Raw genomic sequence first — 21,346 nt, forward strand, 5'->3', positions numbered from 1 at the left:
TGTTTTTCACATTTTGTGTCAGTGAATCCAACTTGTATGCATTTAGGCAGGCTATAAAAAAAAATTACCCCCTATATGTACACAATGCGAGATTCCATATTAAGTGTTACCTCAGAAAAAGGATATTGGAATCACCGAGGACAATATATTGAAATCTTTAGCTAAGTGGGTAGTAGCAGCCAAAAGAGCAAACAGAATATTAAGAATTATTAGGAAAGAAATGTAGAATATCATAATGCCTCTGTATCATTCCATGGTGAGACCACACCTTGAGTACTGTGTGCAATTCTGGTCTCCATATCTCAAAAAAAGATAATGTTGCATTGGAGAAAGTGTACAGAGGGCAACTAGAATGATAAAGGGGATGGAATGGCTGCTCTATGAGGAAAGGCTAAAGAGGTTAGGGCTCTTCAGCTTGAAGCGATAACTGAGGAGCAATATAACTGAGATTTATAAAAACATGAGTAGTGTAAAACAGGTTGATAGGGAATGGTTAATTACCCTTTCAAATAGTCATGTTACTAGGGGATACTCAATGAACTAATGACAAATTTAACAGTCATTAGCCAGATAAACATAGGGATCACCATTTCTTTCTTCTAGGAGCGAGCACCAGAGAATGGACTTTCTCACTGGGATCTGCCAAATATCTTCAAGTGACCCGGATTAGTCATTGCCTGAGGCCGAATGCTGAACTCAATGGACCACTGGTCTGAGCCAGCATGGCATTTCTTACATTCTTATTTTTTGAAACAAACATTTGACATGCCACCTTTTTCCAAGATGGTCTCAAGGTTACAACGTTAATCCAAACTTACAGTGGCATTAGTCTTCTGGTGATTACAATCAAAATTAAATCAGATTTTTAATTTTTAATTGGAATAAAGACAATAGAAAACAAGGGGAAGGCATTTGCACACATGAAGTTAAGAGGGGAGATAGTTTGTGAAAAGATCTGGGTTGTAGCAATTCAAATAGTTAAGGAGATAAGGTAGATTGAGAGTAGTCATCTAGGTAATGGCAGTACAGAGTGGATAATCAAGGAACTGGTGGGTGGAGAGCAGGACAATAGGGATGGATGCAAGAAGAAGCATTTAAAAATGGAGCAGATGCCTGGCTCAGACAAAGTAAGAATCCTGGATATAAAAGCTTAGTGGTATCTGAATTTGCAGCTATGTGATTCCTCAAAATTAACAAGAGAAATAAAGGCCCTCTGAAAAAAAAATTACTTGACGAGTGAGGCATCTTAGCTTAGCCCAGTCAAAGCTGTCCAGCTGTTGTTCAAAGTACATCCTCAGGAGAAAACAGAAAAGCTGTTTGCTCTCTGGGATTTCCAGGTAAGCCCCTGGTGTCATGCACCTGGCTGTCCTTCGACCTCTGCAAGCTTAAGGGCACTGTTGGGAAAGAAACAAGAGCAAATAACTTTCAAATTTAAAACACTTCTTTCCTTTTAGGAGATAATAAAAGTGTTATATTTTAGCACTGCACATCCACTGGGAAGGAGATTTTGAGCCTAGATGACAGAGTCATCTCACTTGAAATGAGTCTTTAAAGTAACTAGCCACGGTTTCCAGATCTTGTTATAGATGAATTTCTTTTATGGGCAGGTAAGAAGTGAATGATACATGGCAACTGATGATGTGTGGGAAACCAGAGATCTGCCTTCATCATATGCAGATGCACAGAACCATAACATTCTTTGTGAACAATGTGCATCCAAATGACAAACTGCAGAAGCGCAGCTGCCAAATATAAATACAACTATGACAGCAAAGCACAGGGAATAATGCCAAATGGATTAACAGTCACCACTTCATAACCAACCACTTAAAAACACAGCAAAAAAGGGGCACTTGATTATTGGTCAGGCAGAGGCTGACTGACTTTAGAAAGGCTGAAAAAACACTAGCCATGCATACAAATACATGACAGCCACGCAGAACTGTATTACATACATACGCAAGTGCACTAATAAAGAAAAAAAACTGGGAAAAGGAGGGAGAGACAGAAGACTGTAGATTAAATTTGACTGTATTCATAATTAAAAAAAAAAAAAAAAAGACGGCATTTCAAAAAGGCATGAAATTTCGTATGCTTTCTGCACATATATTACTATGTCACAGTCACAGGCAAGAAGACTTCCAGGATAGTGAGCAAAGAGGATACTTGTGTATTATGGTGGGAAGTCGTGTTTCCTGGGCATGGTTTAGTCATTTCTCTCTCTCAGTTAAAGGCACCGGGTACATGTTGTATTGCGATCCTTTTAACAACCCTTCTGTTTAGCCTTTGCTTTTAAAGAAGTTTTCCAGGATTCTTCCCAGATATGAGTGTACAAAATATATATTTATGGTTGTAAAACTGTCTGCAGTGGTGCATGCAGGAATGCTTTCGGTCTTCACTAGCAGATACACTCTCCCAAATCAGTCTCTGGAGTTTTTGTGCAGCAGTTAATAAAAAGGTTTTCTTGCAATGTTCTAGGATTCACTTCACCAGTCTCTTTCGCTTTTTCAGAAGAGCATCTCGCAAAGCAATCTAGAATAAATGAAAAAAATATCACGTTACGAGTCTGTGTAACAAAGGAATTCTGAGAACGGTTTCATATAGCTTTGATTTTATATACCAAAACAGGAGGGGTAATACCATTACATAAAAAAAGGCAAAAGGAAAAAGCAGCAGAACTGAAAAAAAGGACAGAACAAGAGACAGAGCTTCCAACAATGTAAGCACATATAGAACCCAAGTATAGGTTAAAACCACATATCAGAAAGCCGTTTAAGCACAAAGATAAAAATACAATTCAGAAGCCATCCAGTGGATGAACTGAACCCAAAAGAATACATACCACGGATGTCTATATAAATAAAAGCAATTAAAAAGAACTGGTTCAAGAATAAAACTGTAGTCCCAACATAGTCATGTTCTGACAGAAATACTTGTTTCAGGGGAATAGTTAAAAAGGTAAAAGAAACCTGTGGTAGAAAATCCTTATTTCAATGTTTATGAAATTGAGGAATACACTGAAGATATTCAAAATCAATAGATGTCTCGCCGGGATTGTTGATGTATTTAGTCATTTACATTTAGCTCACACATTTTTTTTTTTTTTTTTTACTGATAGCTCAAGATGAGTTACAAATATTGTGTGATCCTAGGAACAAAGGGATCACTCACTAGGAGGGGTTCACATACTTCCTTGTGTGGAACATAACGTCCCAGTCTTCATCTCAAGTTAAAGCAGATCCTGGAGCTTTGCTTTCAATGACAAAATGCACCTGTCACTGTACACCACTCTGCACAAATAACGTTCAGTTGAAAGCCATTTTTCAAGATGCCTATGTTGATTCTGGCAAGGAGCTCGGCAACGTTTTTGCAATGAGAAGCTTCAATCTGCATCGGATGCTGCAGAGCAGTGTATGGTGACAAGCACAAATCGGGCAGCAATTTGGTTTAAACCTTTTGAGAACTGGTGAGGATGTAGGTTGTTTGTTAACTGCTGCTTTAAGAAAACTGCCCCATGTTGACTAGTAACTGAAATAAAAAAACGTCACGGTCAGCCCAGAGACAGAAAAACAGAGGCTTTGCAATAGTGTGAAAAAAGAATGGCATAAGAGTGCAGAGCGAATGTGAGATAAGAAGGTGCCAAGAAAGCTACAAGAACAAAAGAAGTACTGAGTAAGCAGAATATATGATGTCTGAGAGGCTCATGAAGGAAAAGGAGCAGCAAATGTAAGGGATGAGAGAGGCAAAATGTGCGAGCCATGTTTAACAGTGTATAAAAGACTAATGCAAATTCAAAACAATTAATAAACTGACATTGCTCAGAGAGCAGTTCATTCTGTAAACTGGGCTCCATTTACTCCCTTAAGGAAACACAATCTTGTTTCCTTTGGTTTCCGCGATCAAGTTTTGTATATATAAAAAAAACAAACTTGCCGGTGATTATAGATCTCTAAGCTACTTAATAAATGTTATGTTTTGAAACTGAAAGGCTGTTTCATCACTGGCTGTGTGTCCTCTCTGGGGAGGAAACCAGGCGGGGTAAGTTTCAAGGTTTCAACACTGGGTCAAAAACTGTCATGCCAAACTGGACTTGGCTCACTAGGAAAATGGTTGTGGAGTAATCTGAGCCACGATGCAGAGTATGGTTCTCCTAATCCAAACCACTTCAACCCAGCCTTCCAGAAGTGAGATTCTTTATATTATATATGTTAAATCTGTCGTAATTGCTGCGCTGCTGGCAAAACAAGGCCGGGTTCACCTGTTTATCCCTGAAGGAACGTCTGTTTTTGGATCGGGCCTTCTGGCTGTACTTTCGCATCATAAAGTTCTTCTGTTTCTTCTTTTCCTTGTTGGTGGAGCTGGCATATGGATTCAGTTTTATTTTTTTCCTCACAAACTCTTTTCTCTCCGTCTTTCCGGCCTGTAACAAAAAATGGAGGGGAACTGTATCTTTCATAAATACAATGGGGACAAGTTTCAAAAGGAGTTACACATTTAAAACTGAGTCTTACATGTGCAAATGCACTTTTTTTTTCCCCCTGAAACTCTTTAAAGAGCCAGCAGACAATTGATATTAAACATGAAAAAAGGAGATTAAAAAAAACAAAAAACGTTGAAGCAGATAAAAGCACAAAAAAAAAAAAAAGAATACAAATGATAATCCTTCAGGATAAATGACACGTACCATTAAAAACTCCCAGATTCACCCATTACAGTTCTCATCTTTAGCCCCCAATATATGACCAGTATCGATCTCATATTGTCAAATATAGCAGATTTCTTCTGAAGGGAAAAAATCAATTTCTCAATTAACACCATTTCATGTACCTGCACAAACCAATGAGAGATGGGAGGATCAGGTTTCCAATGGGTCACCATTTTAAATATGGCCGCAAGAATAAACTGATCACATAACCTGTGCTGAAAAAAAAAATCAAGACCCTCTGGGCCGGATTTTAAATGCCCTGCTCGCGTAAATCTGGCCGGATTTACGCACGCAGGGCCCTCGCGCACCGGCGCACCTATTTTGCATAGGCCGCCGGCGTGCGCAGAGCCCCGGGACACGCGTAAGTCCAGGGGCTTCGTAAAAGGGGCGTGTCCGGGGGCGGGACCAGGGGCATGGCGCCGGCCCGGGGGTGTGGTCGAGGCCTCCGGACCAGCCTCTGGGTCGGGTGATGGCGCGCCAGCAGCCTGCAGGCGTAAATCTGGCAACAAAGGTAGGGGGGTTTAGATAGGGGCGGGGGGGGGTGGATTAGGTAGGGGAAAGGAGGGGAAGGTGGGGGGAGGGCGAAGTAAAGTTCCCTCCGAGGGCGCTCTGATTTCGGAGCGGCCTTGGAGGGAACAGGCAACGCGCGCCGGGCTCGGCGCACGCAGGTTGCACAAATGTGCACCCCCTTGCGCGCGCCGACCCCGGATTTTATAAGCTACGCGCGTATCTTATAAAATCCAGCGTACTTTTATAAAATCCGGCCCTCTCTTCCCAGAGCTCCAGAAGACAGAGTGCAGGGGATAAATGGAGCTGTGAATCAAGGATATTTTCCCTTCCGTTTTCCCCTCAGTTTTGCACCAAAAAGGACAGGATCACAATACATATAAATAGGGCCCCTAAACGCCACATGCTCTTTAGCACAGCCTAGATGATACAGGAAAGAACTTAGAAAAAAAATAAAGGGAATCTGCATGTTATCTACCAGTTTGTACAATTCTGTGACTGCATAAAGAAATTTTGTGCACATCCCTCCAAATACATCACCAGTCCTTGCTGTAGAGACCAGACCCATATCCTCATTCCATTGAGCTGACAATGCCAAAAGTGGTTTGAAATGCACTTTAATCATGTAAGTAGGCTTCTGAAAATTGCTACAATATTTGCTATTGAAGTGTCAATAGGTTTTATGTGTATAAGTACACTACAAACGTGCAAATGGGCTTTTGAAAATTTCCCCCAGTGTGAATATTATTTATTGGGGATACAAAATAACCTTTTTTTTTTAATCCGTTTCACATCATTCTTCTGACAACACAGAGATACAAGTGAAACCATTTTCTCTCTGCAGTGTAAAGGCTGAATTAATCTGTAAAGCAAAGTTGCTTACTTGTAACAGTAGTTCTCCATAGACAGCAGGAAAATTCAGTCACAAAAGCTAAGTGATGTCATCCGATGATGCTGACGTGGGATGTGCTCGCAGAGCTCAGAAAGACTTGTCTTTCTGAGCATGTGCTGATGTTCTTATACTGCCTTGCGAGTCTCCTCAGTCTTTCCCTAGGAAGTGCTGAGAACCAGACAGACAGACATCGCAGACAGTCCAAGCAGCACAGGACTTTCTTTAAAAACCTCTTCAATTTGGCCAATGATTTCTTTTTTTTTATTTTATTTTTATTGAATTTTCAAATTAACAATAGAACACATGTTCTCAGTAAAATATCAGATAAATTATATAAACCAAATATTATCTGAAACCTTCTGAACAATTAGAAACAGGTCTGAATATTATAAGAATAATGAGAGACCATGATGTAATGAAGCAATCATAAAAAGCAAATTCCATCATTCAAATTACAAAATGCTGTATAGTACAACCCATAAATTTCCATCATAGCCAATCCCCCCATAGTTTCTTATTAGGAATGTGAGTCCAGATATACATGCAATTGCATAGGATCAGTAAAAATATAGTTAGAATTCTGGTAAACTATTATATATTTACATGGAAAACTAAGTGAAATCTAGCCCCTCTTGATACTGCCTCATTCCTCATTGCCAAAACGTTTTTCTCCCTTCTTGCGTATTTTTCGTTATATCTGGAAATGCACGAACTTGCTGACCATAAAATTCCTGTGACTGATTACGAAAAGCCATTCTTAGCACAGAGCCTCTTTCTGAAATAAAGGTAAATATTACCAAAAGAGTTGCTCTAGTTTCAATAATAATTTCTTGAGACATCTTCAGAACTGCTGTTAAATTCACTGATGAATCAAATGGTTGTACCTCCAGGTCATTTTTCTCATCTTTAAATGGTGGGTAAAATATCCTTGAGATTGCTGGGACCTCTTGTTCAGGAAATTTCAGAACATTCACTAAATAGCTTTTGAAAAGATCGCGAGGGGAGGCCATTCCCTGTATGTACCTGGATCAGTCCAGACAGTGGGTTTTGTCCCCCTTCCAGCAGATGGAGTCAGAGCAAAACTCAAAGGCTGGCCTCTTATAAGCTGGAGCGCCCTCTCTGTCCCTTCAGTATTTCTCTGACTCCAGCAGATGAAAGGTAGCAGCCCCTTTGGTCTCCTAACTCGATGTAGAAAGGATAGATTTTCCTTTACTTTCTTATTTCTCTTGAAGTATTTCCTTACTTTGGATGGATCTCTTTGCTTAAAGCTAATTTAAAAAAAAACCCAAAACAAACACTACTAACTAATAAATTTCAGGGACAGTCTCCCTCAGGTTTTAGGCTCTAAAACTTGCAAGCTGAGCCTATGGTACTTTGGGGGGTAAGTGCTGTTGCTTTTTATCGTTTTCAGGTCCCAATTTCTTCTGGAGTGAATTTAAGGGCTCAGGGGTGAATACTGGTGGTCCAGCCTCCCCCCCCCCCCCCCCCAATGACATAGTGCCCTGCTCTTAGAGGTAGCTTCCTTGGGGCAGTGTTACCAGAGAAGGGTTATTTCTCTGGCTCCAGGCTTGTAAGCCTTGTTGTTGCTCTGTCAGCAGACATTTTTTCCTTACCCGCTTCTGACAGCCTACCGGCTCTAACATGCCGCGCCCGACTCGTTGCTGCGCCTGTGGAGAGCCAGGATCGCGGCTCTCCCAGGAAGGTATTTGTGTAAGATGTCTCCCTAGCGGGGAGGGTTCCTCATGGGCGGCCGGACGTCCTAACGTGTTCTCGCAGCGAGGCCGGCCCTGTTCCCGCCCAGCGCAGGAATGGCGGCCTTCTTGGATTCCCTGCCGATGGCTCCCGTGCTCCCAGACGCCGACTCTGAGCCTGAATCTCCACCGGACCTTTCTCCAGTGACTTCCCCGGACCCAGAGCCGCAGCCTCCTCCTGCCCAGCTCTCGGGCCGGGCCTTGCTGTCCATCTCCCCCCCCCCCCCCGGTGGTTTGGTTCTTCAGCTCCTCTCCCTGGTCCATTTTCAACAGATTTTGTTCTGTTGTTGCATAGCGCATACATGGCCAGTATGAGCCAACAGCAGGGCGCTGCTGCAGGGCCCCTGCCTCCCAAAGTGCTCCTGTTGTCAGATCCTGCAACCGGTCAGCCTTCTGGATCCCAGGATAGCCTTGCGGTCCCGCAGCCTGTGGGGTCCTTAGAGGCCATGCAGCCTCCGGCCCCCCCTGGTGCATGGGGGCAGCAGCCTGTTTCCAGGATAAGGTTGGTACCACCTGTCACCGCGCAGGATGACCCAGATACGGATGATCTCTCTTTTCCCATACAAGTGGAAGGTGACGACCCACGGATCCTGCGTCTCTTTCAAAGGGACGAGTTGGATCCCCTTATTCCTCACATTCTGGCCGAACTGGACATAGAGACCCCACCAGACCCACCTGCTTCTGCTATATCATCTCGCAAAGGAGATCCAGTCCTAGCTGATCTGCGTCCACCTTCTCGAACCTTCCCCTTTCCATCCTATGCTACTAGAACTGTTATTTAGGGAATGGGATTCGCCTGAGTCTTCTCTCAAGGTGGGCAGAGCTATGGAAAAGCTATATCCTCTGCCGGAAGAGTTCCTGGAGCTCCTAAAGGTCCCTAAGGTAGACGCGTCCATGTCAGCGGTTACGAAATGAACTATGATTCCGGTTACTGGTGGAACGGCCCTGAAAGATTGGAAGTTTACCTCAAACAAATTTTTGAGGTGTTGGCTCTAGGGGTCAGGGCTACCGTCTGCAGCTCTCTTATGCAGCGGGCAGGGCTCCGTTGGGTTCAGCAAATACTCAGCACACATGATTTACCACCCAAGGAAGCTCAACAAGCTGAACGCCTGGAAGCAGTTATTGCATATGGGGCTGATGCTCTATATGATCTTCTGCGGGTTCTTGCCAGGTCCATGATTTCCGTGGTCTCAGCTAGACGTCAGCTTTGGCTTCGCAACTGGTCGGCGGACTCGTCTTCCAAATTGCAATTGGGATCTCTTCCATTCAAAGGAAAATTGCTTTTTGGCGAGGATTTGGAACAACTGATCAAGTCACTCGGGGAAAACAAAGTCCATAAGCTGCCCAAGGATCGTCCACGGACCTTTAGGACCCTTCAGCTCTTCGAGAACTCGTTTCAGAGGACAACACTGGTTTCGTCAGACAAGGCCGCCTACGCAGAGCCCACCCTCCTCACATTCGCAGTCGGGTCTCCTTCCTTTTGAGGCCAGAGAGCAGTCCAAGACAACCTCCCTCAAGGGTCTTCTTCCAAGTCTTCCCAATGAAGGCTTGCCGACCCACTCTTCCATTCCCAAGATAGGCGGACGCCTGTCTCTCTTTTACGAGGTGTGGGTCAAGATCACTTCAGATCTATGGGTCATGGATATTCTAAGACGCAGCTACGCTTTAGAGTTTGCTCGGCCTCTACGAGACAGGTTCCTCTTTTCCCCTTGCGGAAGCCTTCAGAAGCAGGCCATGGTCCAACAGACGCTTGACTGCCTCTTGGCCCTAGGGCCATTCTGCCAGTGCCAACGACTGAGTAAGGATTAGGCCAGTGATGGCTAACCTATGACATGCGTGTCAGAGGTTACACGCCAAGACGTTTTTGCTGACACATGCAGTGTTTCATGGACTATCGGGAATTTTTTTTTGTATCGGCTGCACCGAGCCTTTTTTTTTTTCCGGTTGCGCCGACCCTTTAAAATTAGGTTTTTAGTATCCCCCCACCCTCCGGACCCCTCCACCCCCCCTCCCCAATGCCCCCGGGCGCAGGGAGGCTCATTCGGCGCAGCGATAGGCAGGGCCGTGGTGAGGCTCACGTCACCACAGCCCGAAGAAACAGATCGCATTTAAACGTGCTGATGCTCCTCCTCCTTCCTGCCTGTGCGGCCCCGGAAGTAAACGTTGCCGGAGCCGCGTGGGCAAGAAGGAGGTGAAGCATCAGCGCGTGCAGAAGAGGAGCAGCACTTGTGCTTACGGGCCGCCGCAAATTCCAAGTCGCAGCGGCCCGAGAAGAGGAAGAGGCCTGGTAGCAGGGCCACCGCGGCCCTAGAAGATCAGGGCCGCTGCAGGGCCCATCCTGCGGCGACCCGCGAAGAGGAGGTCCAGAGGTGAGAGAAAGGCTGAGGGTCTGTAGAGTGTGTGTGCGTGTATGAGATGAGTTGAGAGATTGTGTTTGAGAGTGAGGACCTGAATGTTTGCAGAGACAGCATGTGCTTGAGCAAGACAGCATGTGGGAGAGAGAGAGAGAGAGAGCCTGTGTGTGAGAGTCAGACAGCATGTGCCAGTGAGAGACTGTGTGTATGAATGATTGTATGAGAGAGAGCATGTGACAGTGAGAGATTGTGTGTATGAATGATTGTATGAGAGAGCATGTGACAGTGAGAGCCTGTGTGTGTGAGAGAGAGAAAAGCATGTAAGAATGAGAACCTGACTGTGTGTTTGAGGGAAGAAGATGGAGAGAAAAGTAACAGAAAAAAAGACAATATAAAAGGAATTGGCAAAAAAAAATAAGAAAGGGAAGGTGGGGAAAAAAAGCCTGTGACCAACCAATTAGAAAGCTAAGATCAGACAGCAAAGGCAAAAAAAAAAATATAGATTACTTTTTAGTGATTGGCACATGTAATCTTTGGGAATGTGCAAGAATAGCACTTTCTCTACGGATCTCACAATGTACGAGATCAGCATGGAGAAAGTGGAAGCCCACAGGGCCTGCACAGAGGAGGCAGCAGAATGGACTTCAGTGTCAGTAGCAGCAATCGGCACCTCCCCAATAGCCATGTGGCAGCAGTGACAGTGGCAGCAGAGGAATGAGAGAGGTTCCGAGGTTGCTGGCAAAAGAGAGGGGGGTCTGCCTTTAGTGTGTGCATGTGTATGAAAGGGACTCTGCATGCAGGGCCGCCATCAGGAATTTTGAGGCCCCATACTGTCTGACGCGGCGGTGACGTCACCGCCGCGTCAGACAGTGAACGCTGGCAGGACAGAGCGCGCGGACGAGTCTCTGTCTGCGGTGCTCTGTAAATCAATGCTATGTGTGTCTAAAAGACACGCATAGCATTGATTCTCTCCCTTCTCTGGGGCCCGCACCCAGGGCCGGCTCCAGGTTTCAGTAGGCCCCTGGGCGACAGACTGTCGGAGAGAGCCTCAGTGGGCCTCTTTGCCATGAACTAATACATCCCCCAAGCGCACCTGCCGCCTGGCGGCTGCAGGCCCCCATATGTGGCAGTAGATCCTGGGGCCCCATACTGCAGGCCCAAGAATACTGCCCTGATGGCGGCCCTGTCTGCATGGGGGGTGTATGTGTGTGAATCCATGGGTGCCTGCCTGGGGGTCTGTGTGTGTGAGAATGAATGTGTGCATGCCTGGGGGATGGGGAGGGAGTGGTGTGAAAATGAATGGGAGCCAATAAAAGAAACAGACTGACAGATGAAGTTTGTAACTCTTGCTTGGGCTTGAAGTGTACGAAATACCAACCTTCAATTGAAGATTTAGCCAATGAAATTCAGCAACAAAAAAGTCACTAAGCAGGTAAGGTAAAGAATTATTTGTTTTTGCTTTATTAATAAATACAGTACATATATTAAAATTATAACTTTGTTATTAATTAGAGCTACAAATATCACAAAATTATGGATTTTTCTAGAAGTGACACACCACCCGAGTTATGCTCGGGTTTTTTATGAATTTTGACACACTGAGCTCAAAAGGTTGGCCATCACTGGCCTATCGTAATAACCAAGCAAGATAGCATCGAACACAGACACCTCGCCTTGTCCCCAAGCAAGGGAGTCCCCCCCCCCCCAAGGCATACGGAATGCCTTGCCATGCGTCGCCCAAGGCACCAGTCCACTGCTGACCTGGACCATGATGCACACCTGCACCACGTCTGAAATGCCCCTACCAGCCCAGGTTAACCTCCGTAGGCATGATGTAGGGTGTGCCCTTGCCTCATGCCCCCCACCAACATTGAGCTGTGGCAGACATCTGTCCCCCAACAACCAAGCCTCCTGTAGGGCATTGGTGAATATATCATAGCCAATGTCCAAACGATGGACTCTGTCCGACCTATACAAACCTTTACAATGGACATCTGCCCATTTGTGCCTTATTTGGTGACCACAAGCTTGCAGGTCCATTCACCAATCTGATGGTTGACCTTGCGCCCTCTCCTCCATAGTTTCAAACCATTCGACTTTGGACGTGGAATAATATCAGACCACAAGAACTGAGTATGAGGGAACCAGGATGATAGCTCAGCCAAGTCATTCTTGATCCTCATAATTAACTGCTGGCTTGATAATTCGCCAAGGTCATTGTCCCCCAAATGTATTATGATGGCATCCAGGGCTGCCTAATCCCTCAAATACCACAAAAGGGGTAACAAATGGTCCCAACACATGCCTGGCTTGCCCATCCATGTCACGACCCGCCTGCGAGGTGCTAATCCCAAGTACGGTCCATAGGGGTGATCGCATGCTCTCCTAGCGGCCCAATGCACAAAAGAGTGTCTGATAATACAAGCAGTAAATTGCGCCCAGCGTGGATCTGCAAAATACAATTAAAAATTATAGAGGTGTGATTGCATGGTTCATCCTGACATAAGTATTGACTGCTGCGGATCTCCATCTTCCTATCCACTGTATAGTGTCGATCCATAGATCTGCTTGTGCCGCTCCGATCCTAAAGGAGTGTGTGGTAAATTTCCTGACATCCAGGCCCAATCTAGTTACAGCCACTCTGAGCACAGCGGAGAATTGATATCTGGTCATTGGGACCTGGTCGGCATGAACCAACAAATGTATACCTCCAGAGGGTCGAACAGCTAGATACTTTTCTATGTTCTGGACAGGTCAAGTGCTACATCCGCGATGTGACATGCTGCCATCGTACAAGCGAAATTGGACATGGAGTTGGTATTTGGACGTATGGCAGGTCCATTTTCACATCAGCCCTTTAAAAAATGTACGTATCACCTCTGGCAGTGATCCCTAAGAAGGAGACCGGAGGGTTCTGGCTCATCCAAAACTTCTCCTACCCTCCAGGCTCGTCGGTGAACGAACAACTTCCCCCAAAGAGTGCTCAGTGCAATATGCTTCATTTGACCTGGCTCAGGAGGTGCATTGCGAGCGCTTTAATGGCCAAGTCCGATATAAAATCAGCATTCAGATTGTTGCCTGTTCATCTTAGCAGCTTCCCACTGTTGAGCTTTCGGTTCAGAGACCAATTCTACTTTGATAAATGCATGACAATGGGATGTTCAGTTTCATGTGCCTACTTCGAGCTCTTCAGCTCTTTCCTTCATTAGGGCAGGATCGAGCAGCATTACCTCGATGATTTTTTTTTAATTCTTCGGGCCGAAGAAATCAGACGCATATGCATGCATTTTACAGGTATGAACTAGGTCCGAGCCCATGTCAGCTAAAAAGGCAGCGGTGGGTTCCATAACCACTCTGGGATTCGCCCCGAGTCATCACCTCCCGAGAGAGAACTAGGCATGAACAAGCTACCAGGGGACAACAAGAACAATCTGTAAGGTCATTCCTATTGAGTCAAAGGCCTATTTAAAGATGGACTCCATCCGCTTATCATGCGCATCCTTTCAGGCGGCTCCTCCCTCCACTGGGATAGTTGTTCGCTTAGAGACGGAACAGACCAGAGCATCTCCTTTAGGGAAACACAAGTGTTCTCTTACTGCCGGACCCAGTGGGTATAGAGTTTCTAAAGCTCACCCACCTTTAAAATTTGCTTCTGGGGCATCCCATTCCAGGTCAATCAATACCTGGATGGCTTCCAGTTCTGGAAAGTGGCAAGAAGCTTTCCATAGGGAAATCAGAATGGGGTTCTTCTTTGGTTCCGTCAGAGTCCGCCCCAGGAATTCCCAGCATCTTCAGGGTCTGGGAAACCAGGGCCGGCAATTCTTCTCTATAGAAAAACCGTAACATAGTTCAATACGGTTCTAAACCAGGGGGGATTTCCCCATATTCCAAGGAATGTGGATCCTCTTCTTCATCCGTGCCATCCGGGTCCCTGCCAGGGATATCCTTGTTGAGTCGAGGCATGCCTCAAGGTCTGCTGATAGGAGTGGGAGAGGGAAGGCTTACCGGCTGAGGTTCCATCTGGACAGGGGCAAGTAAGGTAGCAGACTGCGCCTATACGAAGGCTTGAAGGCCTTGAAAGAATACCACCCAAGAGAAGGCGGCCAGGTCCATGACTATCCCAGGAGGTACCGGGATAGGTACCTCCTAAAATTCCCTCTCCCATGGATGACCGAAGTCCTATGGTTACTCAGATTTGGGATACTTCTGGTAAAGGCTGTGGCTGATCCATCCTCTGAATGGGAGGAGCTGGGCTTAGCAATGTCTGGGCTTCCTCACAGTGCTGACATAAGCAAGAATCCAGGTCAGACTGTGCAGCCCTAATATGACAAGCAGCGCAGTGAGAAAGGCATTTATGTTTCTTTGCTGCCTGAACAACAGGAACAGAGCAGAGAGAAATGCACCCCAAATATCAAACATCCATACATCCAAGGAGATGCAACAAAATTGATATGGTCCAAACTTCAATAAGATTATAGAAAATAATTCTTTAATTTAACATTCAAAACGGCAACTCCATTGCTCATGTGTCAAATATTACAGTTCTCAATGAGGTCCCCCGACACGGTCCCCGTGTTTCGCCGAAAGGCTGCCTTTACCGCCCGCTCTCCTTGCCTTGTCAACTGTCTGAATGTGGCTCTGCATATAAGGTATGTCCTCGAGGCAAAATACTTAAATGTTATACCAACTTGTTTTTCGGTCCTTTTTAAAAAATACTAATATTTAATTTTTTGTATTTACATTTCAGTTGTTAAAATTACCTTTGTTTACTGTCCCTCCCGACGCAGCCTTTCGGCGAAACACGGGGTCCGTGTCGGGGGACCTCATTGAGAAGTGTAATATTTGACACATGAGCAATGGAGTTGCCATTTTGAAAGTTAAATTAAAGAAGAATTATTTGCTATAAACTTATTGAAGTTTGGACCATATCAATTTTGTTGCAACTCCTTGGATGTATGGATCTTTGCTGCCTGAGCCACTGGCAATGGTAACTGCATACTCAGATGTCTCACGCTTAAAATATTTTTTGCACACAGATTTCGGGCGCCTATGCGGGCTGCAGTGAGGCGCATGCTCAGCCCGTGCGCCCGGCTTTACTTGTATTCTGTGCCTAATAAGTTGTGCGTGTATGTACGCACGTGACGTTACGTGCACAGCGTGCGCTCAGAACCGACACGCACTGCGTGCACCAAAGCTCTATGGTGGGCAATACAGGCACAAAAAAAGTGTGCAAGATGGCACCGTTGCGGCCTACCATGAAGTGTGCCGACAAACCCTAAAGCAGGACCTAGCCCACTGGGCCGCTCAACCTGCTCGGAAGCCCACTTCCTCTTACCTCAACGGGATCGTGACATCGGTACAGCACGCCAAGCAAGGACACTGGAGGAAGTCTTACCGAAAACCCTCCAACATCTCTGAATCAGGAGGAAATCCTCTCCTTTTTTTTTCTCTTTCTTTTCTTACCTGGGCTCACGCTTACCGGCTGAGTACAGAGATGGTCTTTGGCTGCTGAGGGAGAGGGCTTTGGCTGTCACCGCCACGCTCGGCTTCCTGCACCTGCGGTCTCAGCTGCTTCAGCAGCAAAGTCCATGCTGAACCAAGGCACACCTCTGAGGGATCCTGGAAATCACCTCAGGAATTCTCAACTGGGGAGGGACCTTTAGGTATCCCTACAGGAGAGTGGGGCTCAATCTTTTCTCCAATTTAAAAGTAGAATTTCTTCTTCCAAAAGGTACAGCAATCCCCATAGGGAAAGCATGTCCACATCTGCTGGAGACAGAGAAATACTGAAGGGCTGAGTTCACTGGAGGGGTCTATCTAGGGTGACATCAGCTTTGAAACCTGACTCTGTCTCCATCTATTGGCAGGGGAGCATAAATCCATTGGTCTGAGTCCATCGGGCTACACACTACGAAAACAGAGCTCCTTTCTCTGCCTCACCAGCGGGGCTCTAAGACCGCAGTTCGAGGGTGGCTATGGCATATTCGGTGATGGTCCATTGGGGTCCAGGGAGTAAAGGTTCGGAAGGGTAACCCTCACTCCCCTTCCTTTTATGAGGTATTCCAAAGGACGAAAAGCAACCAAGAAACAGGTAAGTGGGGAGCAGCTGAATATGTAACCACTCACACCACCATCTTGGTTATCTGCTAGGAACTTGCATTTTTTAACCAGGGTGAAAAAAGGCAAGTTGGTGCTATCCTGAGCAGAAATGGCTCACATTTTGAGAAGCACTAACGTGAAACAGAAGATTCAGAAGCTTCCCATAATACAATATCACCTTTTAGGTTACAGTGTGAAGATTCTTAATCATTGTAATGTACCTATGCATCATATCTGAAAAAAATATTTAGCATATCCAAACTGAGCCTGCTTACCATGGCCGTGGCCAGTCGTGTTTCTTTGTCAGACTTGGGCTTCTTATGCAAGTGCTCAATGTCCCTCAGTGAAAGCAGCTCCCCTCTGTAATTACAAAGAGAGTGTGCAAATAAGCTACAGAACTTATTTCTGAAACACTACCACAGGAAACTAGAGCAGCAGCTCGAACCAAGCGCAAGCCCACTGCTCTATGCTTACACAGGGCCACATCTGTTTTATTCTCAACCCTCATATTTAGGATTTATAATACTGTTCAGGAAATTAGAATTTTCACTTTTAACTGCATTTAGAACTGATTTTTTTTCTCCAAGTTTTATGACAACAAAGGATGAAAGCCAGGTATTTTCAGCTGGGCCTTTTGTAAATTCTTTTCCGTAGGATGTGTTCCTTTTCTTTCCATTTGTAAGTGCTGTCTCTTCATGCTATACTGCCAATGACTAAATACTGCATATACTGTAATTTCAGTACCAGTGCTGACCATTTTCCCCAAAGCAATCCACTTACAATAGGCTAGACAGTGACAGAAGAATACATTACTAACGGTAAAATAAAAGCAAACTAAAATGGCTGAAAATATAATTTAAGATTATTTGTCAGGCAGCATACAGGGGCTGTGTTGAAAACTTTCAATGCACAGCAATTATGCCGTAACTCACTGACCATCACCATCAGTTATTGCTTATACATGCAACAACTTCTCTTTCCTCCCACCTTAGTACCCCTCCCCCCCCCCCCTCTCTCTCTGCCCCCAGATGGAATGCACAAGAGAGACAAGGATCTTCACTGGGCAAGCACTGGAGAGGGAGTCACCTCTAGGACTAATCCTCAGTACAGTTTTTGCCAGTAGGCGTCACCTTAGTAGCAGACGTCACATTCCTTCCCCACCACTCACCCCATCCCATGAAACTCTGGAACATCAATGCTGCAACGCACACAGCCAAGCCCTGCCAGTCCCGTCAGGCAAGGGGACTGGATCCAGAGTCTCCGGTGCTGCTATGGCCAAAGCTTGGGAGCCAGATATTGTTCTGTTTGTCTAACATGAAGAGCTGCTTTGAGTGTGTCTGCTGAGCTACCTGCTCTCCTCATCACTGTCTATAGAGATGTTCTTCCTCTTCTGTGCTTTGCCTGGCGCAGCGTTCATTTCTTTTGCTATCTGGGCAAGGCGGATCTTCTGAAAGTCTTCCTGTGTTAGGAGTCGGCTGGCGCTGACTGCAGCTGCTTTCGATTTTTGCTCTTCTACAGGCATGCCTTGTAACTTCTCTGCCTAGAGATGCAAACAAATTAATGAACCCCTGTGTTAGGAGGAAAAATCTTGGTATCTTTATGTAATTATTTTACTTCCCAAGATGCCTTGACATCAAAGTACAATGCAATAGTTAACAAAAACAGTTGATTTGCAAGAAATTATTGCACACAATTACCCAAGTAAGTCTGTTTATTCTATTTGACGAGGTCTTTCTGTGTTATGAATGTGTGATCGAGGTGAGGTACTTTGCTAGCGTGTAGTTTGTGTAGGGATCTATAGTAGCCTGGCTTGTTCTGTTTTCCTAATAGGAGTTATATTGGTGTTGTAGAACCTGCTGTAATATTTGCAGTGTTGCCTTTTCATAGCTAGGGGTGTTACTGTGAGTGCTGTCATTTAGTGCTGTTTTGGTATGGAAGGTTTATTATATTGTAATCATAATTTCATTTTTTCATAGCTATCTGAGGACTTAGACAACACACTTTACAGCAGGCCTAATACCATATAAATTCCAAGTGTATTTTTTGCAGGGTTTTCTGGTTGGTACAGCAATGCATGTAAATATAATATGCATATTATAAAAGATATTTTTCTCTCAGAAAACTGAATGCCCCTTTTAATTTAAAATCTTCCTTTTTGGATTGGGGGAAGTGGTTAATACGACACTTTAAAATAAATGCATACTTTTTAATTGTGTGTGGGGAGGAGGCACCTAACATCCTTGCACCTGCCCTTAGGAAGTGGCAGTTGGTAGGGTTCCTGGGAGTGTGGTAGGTTTACCAGTTACATAGAAATATTATCACTGACACTTTATCCGTCGCTCTTCTGGGAACCCGAACCCCCTGCTTTTCCCCCTTCCCCAGCAAAATGGGCAGACTCCAGAGGGGACTCCTTCCCCGACTCCCCCCCCCCCCCCAGTAATTTGTCCTATGCTGTGCCTTGTGGCGGTGGTAGGGGCGCCATCTCATCCCTTGCCTTAGGCATCAGATTATCTTCAGCCGCTCCTGGATATGATGACCTTGTAAGGTTAGTCTCCTTGTGGGAAAATAGGCTAAAAACAGAAAATCTTCCTGCACTGCTTATCCCAGTTTTTTTGTACTTTGTTATATTTTTGGAAACACATTCCAACCTATAGTACAGTCTGAACTTGTATGAGTTTTGACACTTGACTAAGAAAACAAGAACTGTCCACTTAGCTTTCTCTTTTGTGCCCTTTCTACAGAAGTCACCGTCACAAACCTCACTGCACTGATCCATAGTATCTATAGTGTTGGTTAGAATGTGTCTTTTTTTGGGACAACAAACAGATCGGGGTGGTGCAGGAAGATTCAGATTTCTCTTTAAAATGGTAGTGCTTTTGTCCAGATCCATGACACAGTCACTGTCACCTTTTCTCTGAACCTTTGTGGTGACCAATACAAGCCTAGCTGTGCAGGGGTAATCTGCTTTCTCAATGCTGAAGACTTTATTTTCTAGTCAGTATAGATCAGCCTTTTTGCAAGTTTCAACACCCACCACCTCTTGCTGTTCTTCATCTGAAGAATGATGCACATCGATCCATTCCCCTTCGCTCTCGGCATCACTGATACTGGTACTCTCCCACTCATCTGAAAGGTAATACAGAGAACAACAGCATGGACTTATCCAATGTCTGAATGGAGAGTGGTTTTGAAGGAAATGAAGGTAAAAGAGAGACTCTGGCTCCAATCTGAGGATTCTTCTGAGCACAGACTGTAAACACAAGCAAACTGTAATCTGAACACTAGAGAGTGGACTGAAACTATCAAACTCATTTTATATATTGCTGGTTAAAAGGTTAGTGCACCATAGCACAATCCACAAATCTGTTTTTCCTGTTAGATCACGTTTCCTTGATATCCAGTCCAATTAGAGCCTGCAGCAAATGTGCACATGACCAAAGCTGCAAGAGAGATACATCACAAGAAGAATGACTCCCAAGGAAGGAACCTGAAAAGTTCTCTCATAAACTCCTTCTACATGCACATTTTATTTATGCATCAAACTTATTACTCACTCTCAAACAATAAGGTTCTCAAAATGAGGAACAATAACATTATCTAAACAATCTAACAAATCTAAACAATACACATAAAAATGCAAACACAAACAAAAAATGTGGGAGAAAGAAGAAAAACTCATAATAATAAAAATCATAGGGAGGGTAATTTTCAAAAGGACTTCTGCAGGTAAAGTAATGCTTTACTTGCAGAAAAGGATCTTTAGCATATTACGCATCTGATATGCGTATAGTTTTACATACGAGGAGTGTTGTTCCAGGGGGTGGGTTGGGATTTAAGCACATAATTTTTAAAATTAAAAAAATGATGTGCGTAAATCCCAACCCACCCCCTGGAACAACACTCCTCGTATGTAAAACTATACGCATATCAGATGCATAATTTGCTAAAGATCCATTTCTGCAAGTAAAGCATTATTTTACCTGCAGAAGTCCTTTTGAAAATTACCCTCCCTATGTTTTTTATTATTAAATTATTTAATTAAAAAAATTACGTGCATAAATTCTCTTGGCAAAACTACATGAACCAAATAGCAGGGGTAATTGTGTGCACATAGTTTTGCCAGGGTAATTTCAAAAGTGAATTTACACACAGTTTTGCTTTGAAAATGGGTGGAACCTGGGCACATAACAGCCTACAAACGTATGCAGTCTGTTATAAAATGACCCCTTTTAAAGGCTTCCATGAATAATCAGGCCTTAAAAAGCCTTCAGAACTGCCAAAAGCTGGTGGCGGAGCGAGCCTCGTATGGCAATCAGTTCCACATTCCTCTCACGCCTTGATCAGGACATACTTCGCCTGTACTTGGGACTAATTTCCTCCGCGATATTTTCATTCAGCAACACAGAGTCTGCGTATTGGTTGCCTGATCCCAATATGTCTTACCCAGGTGAGTGTGAATCGGTGTGCGACTGCTTAAAGCCCTCCAACACTGAAACTTCACTTATAATTACTGCTCTCTTAAGCAGACATTTCATGCTGCAGTAACAGAGGAGCCTCACCTTCCTCTTCTTTTTTTTGTTCCTGCTCCACCTCCAGCACTTCGGCTCCTGGGATGTAGTCTTTGGTGTCCAGCTCACCATACTCCTGTATTCTGGCTTGGGCTGAAGCTTCTGTGGGTTTACCCTAATATTAGGAAACAGAGTTTTACTTTTATATGCGGCGTGTATCTGCCTTTTTTTTAAATTTCACAAACAGGTATCTTAGAAAAAACACTTTTGGTTCTGAAGGACCGAATGCACCATGAATATTATGAACTACAGTGCATACAAAAGCGTGCAGGCAGTGAATCAGGGGAAATAGGGAGGGAAAGGAAGGGAGCAAAATAATCTCCATTCAGAATTCTTTCATTTCTGATCAGACTAGAAAAATCTCTGTGGCAGAAGCTGCTATGCAAAACTATGGAAAGAAAAAGAATGATCGAGGAACTGATTAAAAAAATCTAGGTGCCCACTTGGCTCTCAGGCCGCTCAGATTTTTC

At 44.7% G+C, this 21,346-nt stretch overlaps 1 protein-coding gene across 1 annotated transcript in view; it reads right to left on the minus strand.

Annotated features, from left to right (window-relative positions):
- Nucleotides 1–304: 304 nt before the first annotated feature.
- The window catches only part of SDAD1 (SDA1 domain containing 1), a 113,519-nt gene continuing 92,477 nt past the window's right edge, over nucleotides 305–21,346 (minus strand). Inside the window, exons 17-22 of the mRNA XM_029598504.1 lie at nucleotides 20,868–20,991; nucleotides 19,343–19,434; nucleotides 17,658–17,848; nucleotides 16,584–16,668; nucleotides 4,259–4,420; nucleotides 305–2,532 (exon numbers count right to left, since the gene is read on the minus strand). Coding sequence (XP_029454364.1) covers nucleotides 2,482–2,532; nucleotides 4,259–4,420; nucleotides 16,584–16,668; nucleotides 17,658–17,848; nucleotides 19,343–19,434; nucleotides 20,868–20,991 — 705 coding nt within the window. The 3' untranslated portion in view covers nucleotides 305–2,481. The remainder of the gene's footprint in view (nucleotides 2,533–4,258; nucleotides 4,421–16,583; nucleotides 16,669–17,657; nucleotides 17,849–19,342; nucleotides 19,435–20,867; nucleotides 20,992–21,346) is intronic.

This window comes from Rhinatrema bivittatum, chromosome 1, assembly GCF_901001135.1.
Source record: "Rhinatrema bivittatum chromosome 1, aRhiBiv1.1, whole genome shotgun sequence".
Classification (NCBI taxonomy): domain Eukaryota; kingdom Metazoa; phylum Chordata; class Amphibia; order Gymnophiona; family Rhinatrematidae; genus Rhinatrema; species Rhinatrema bivittatum.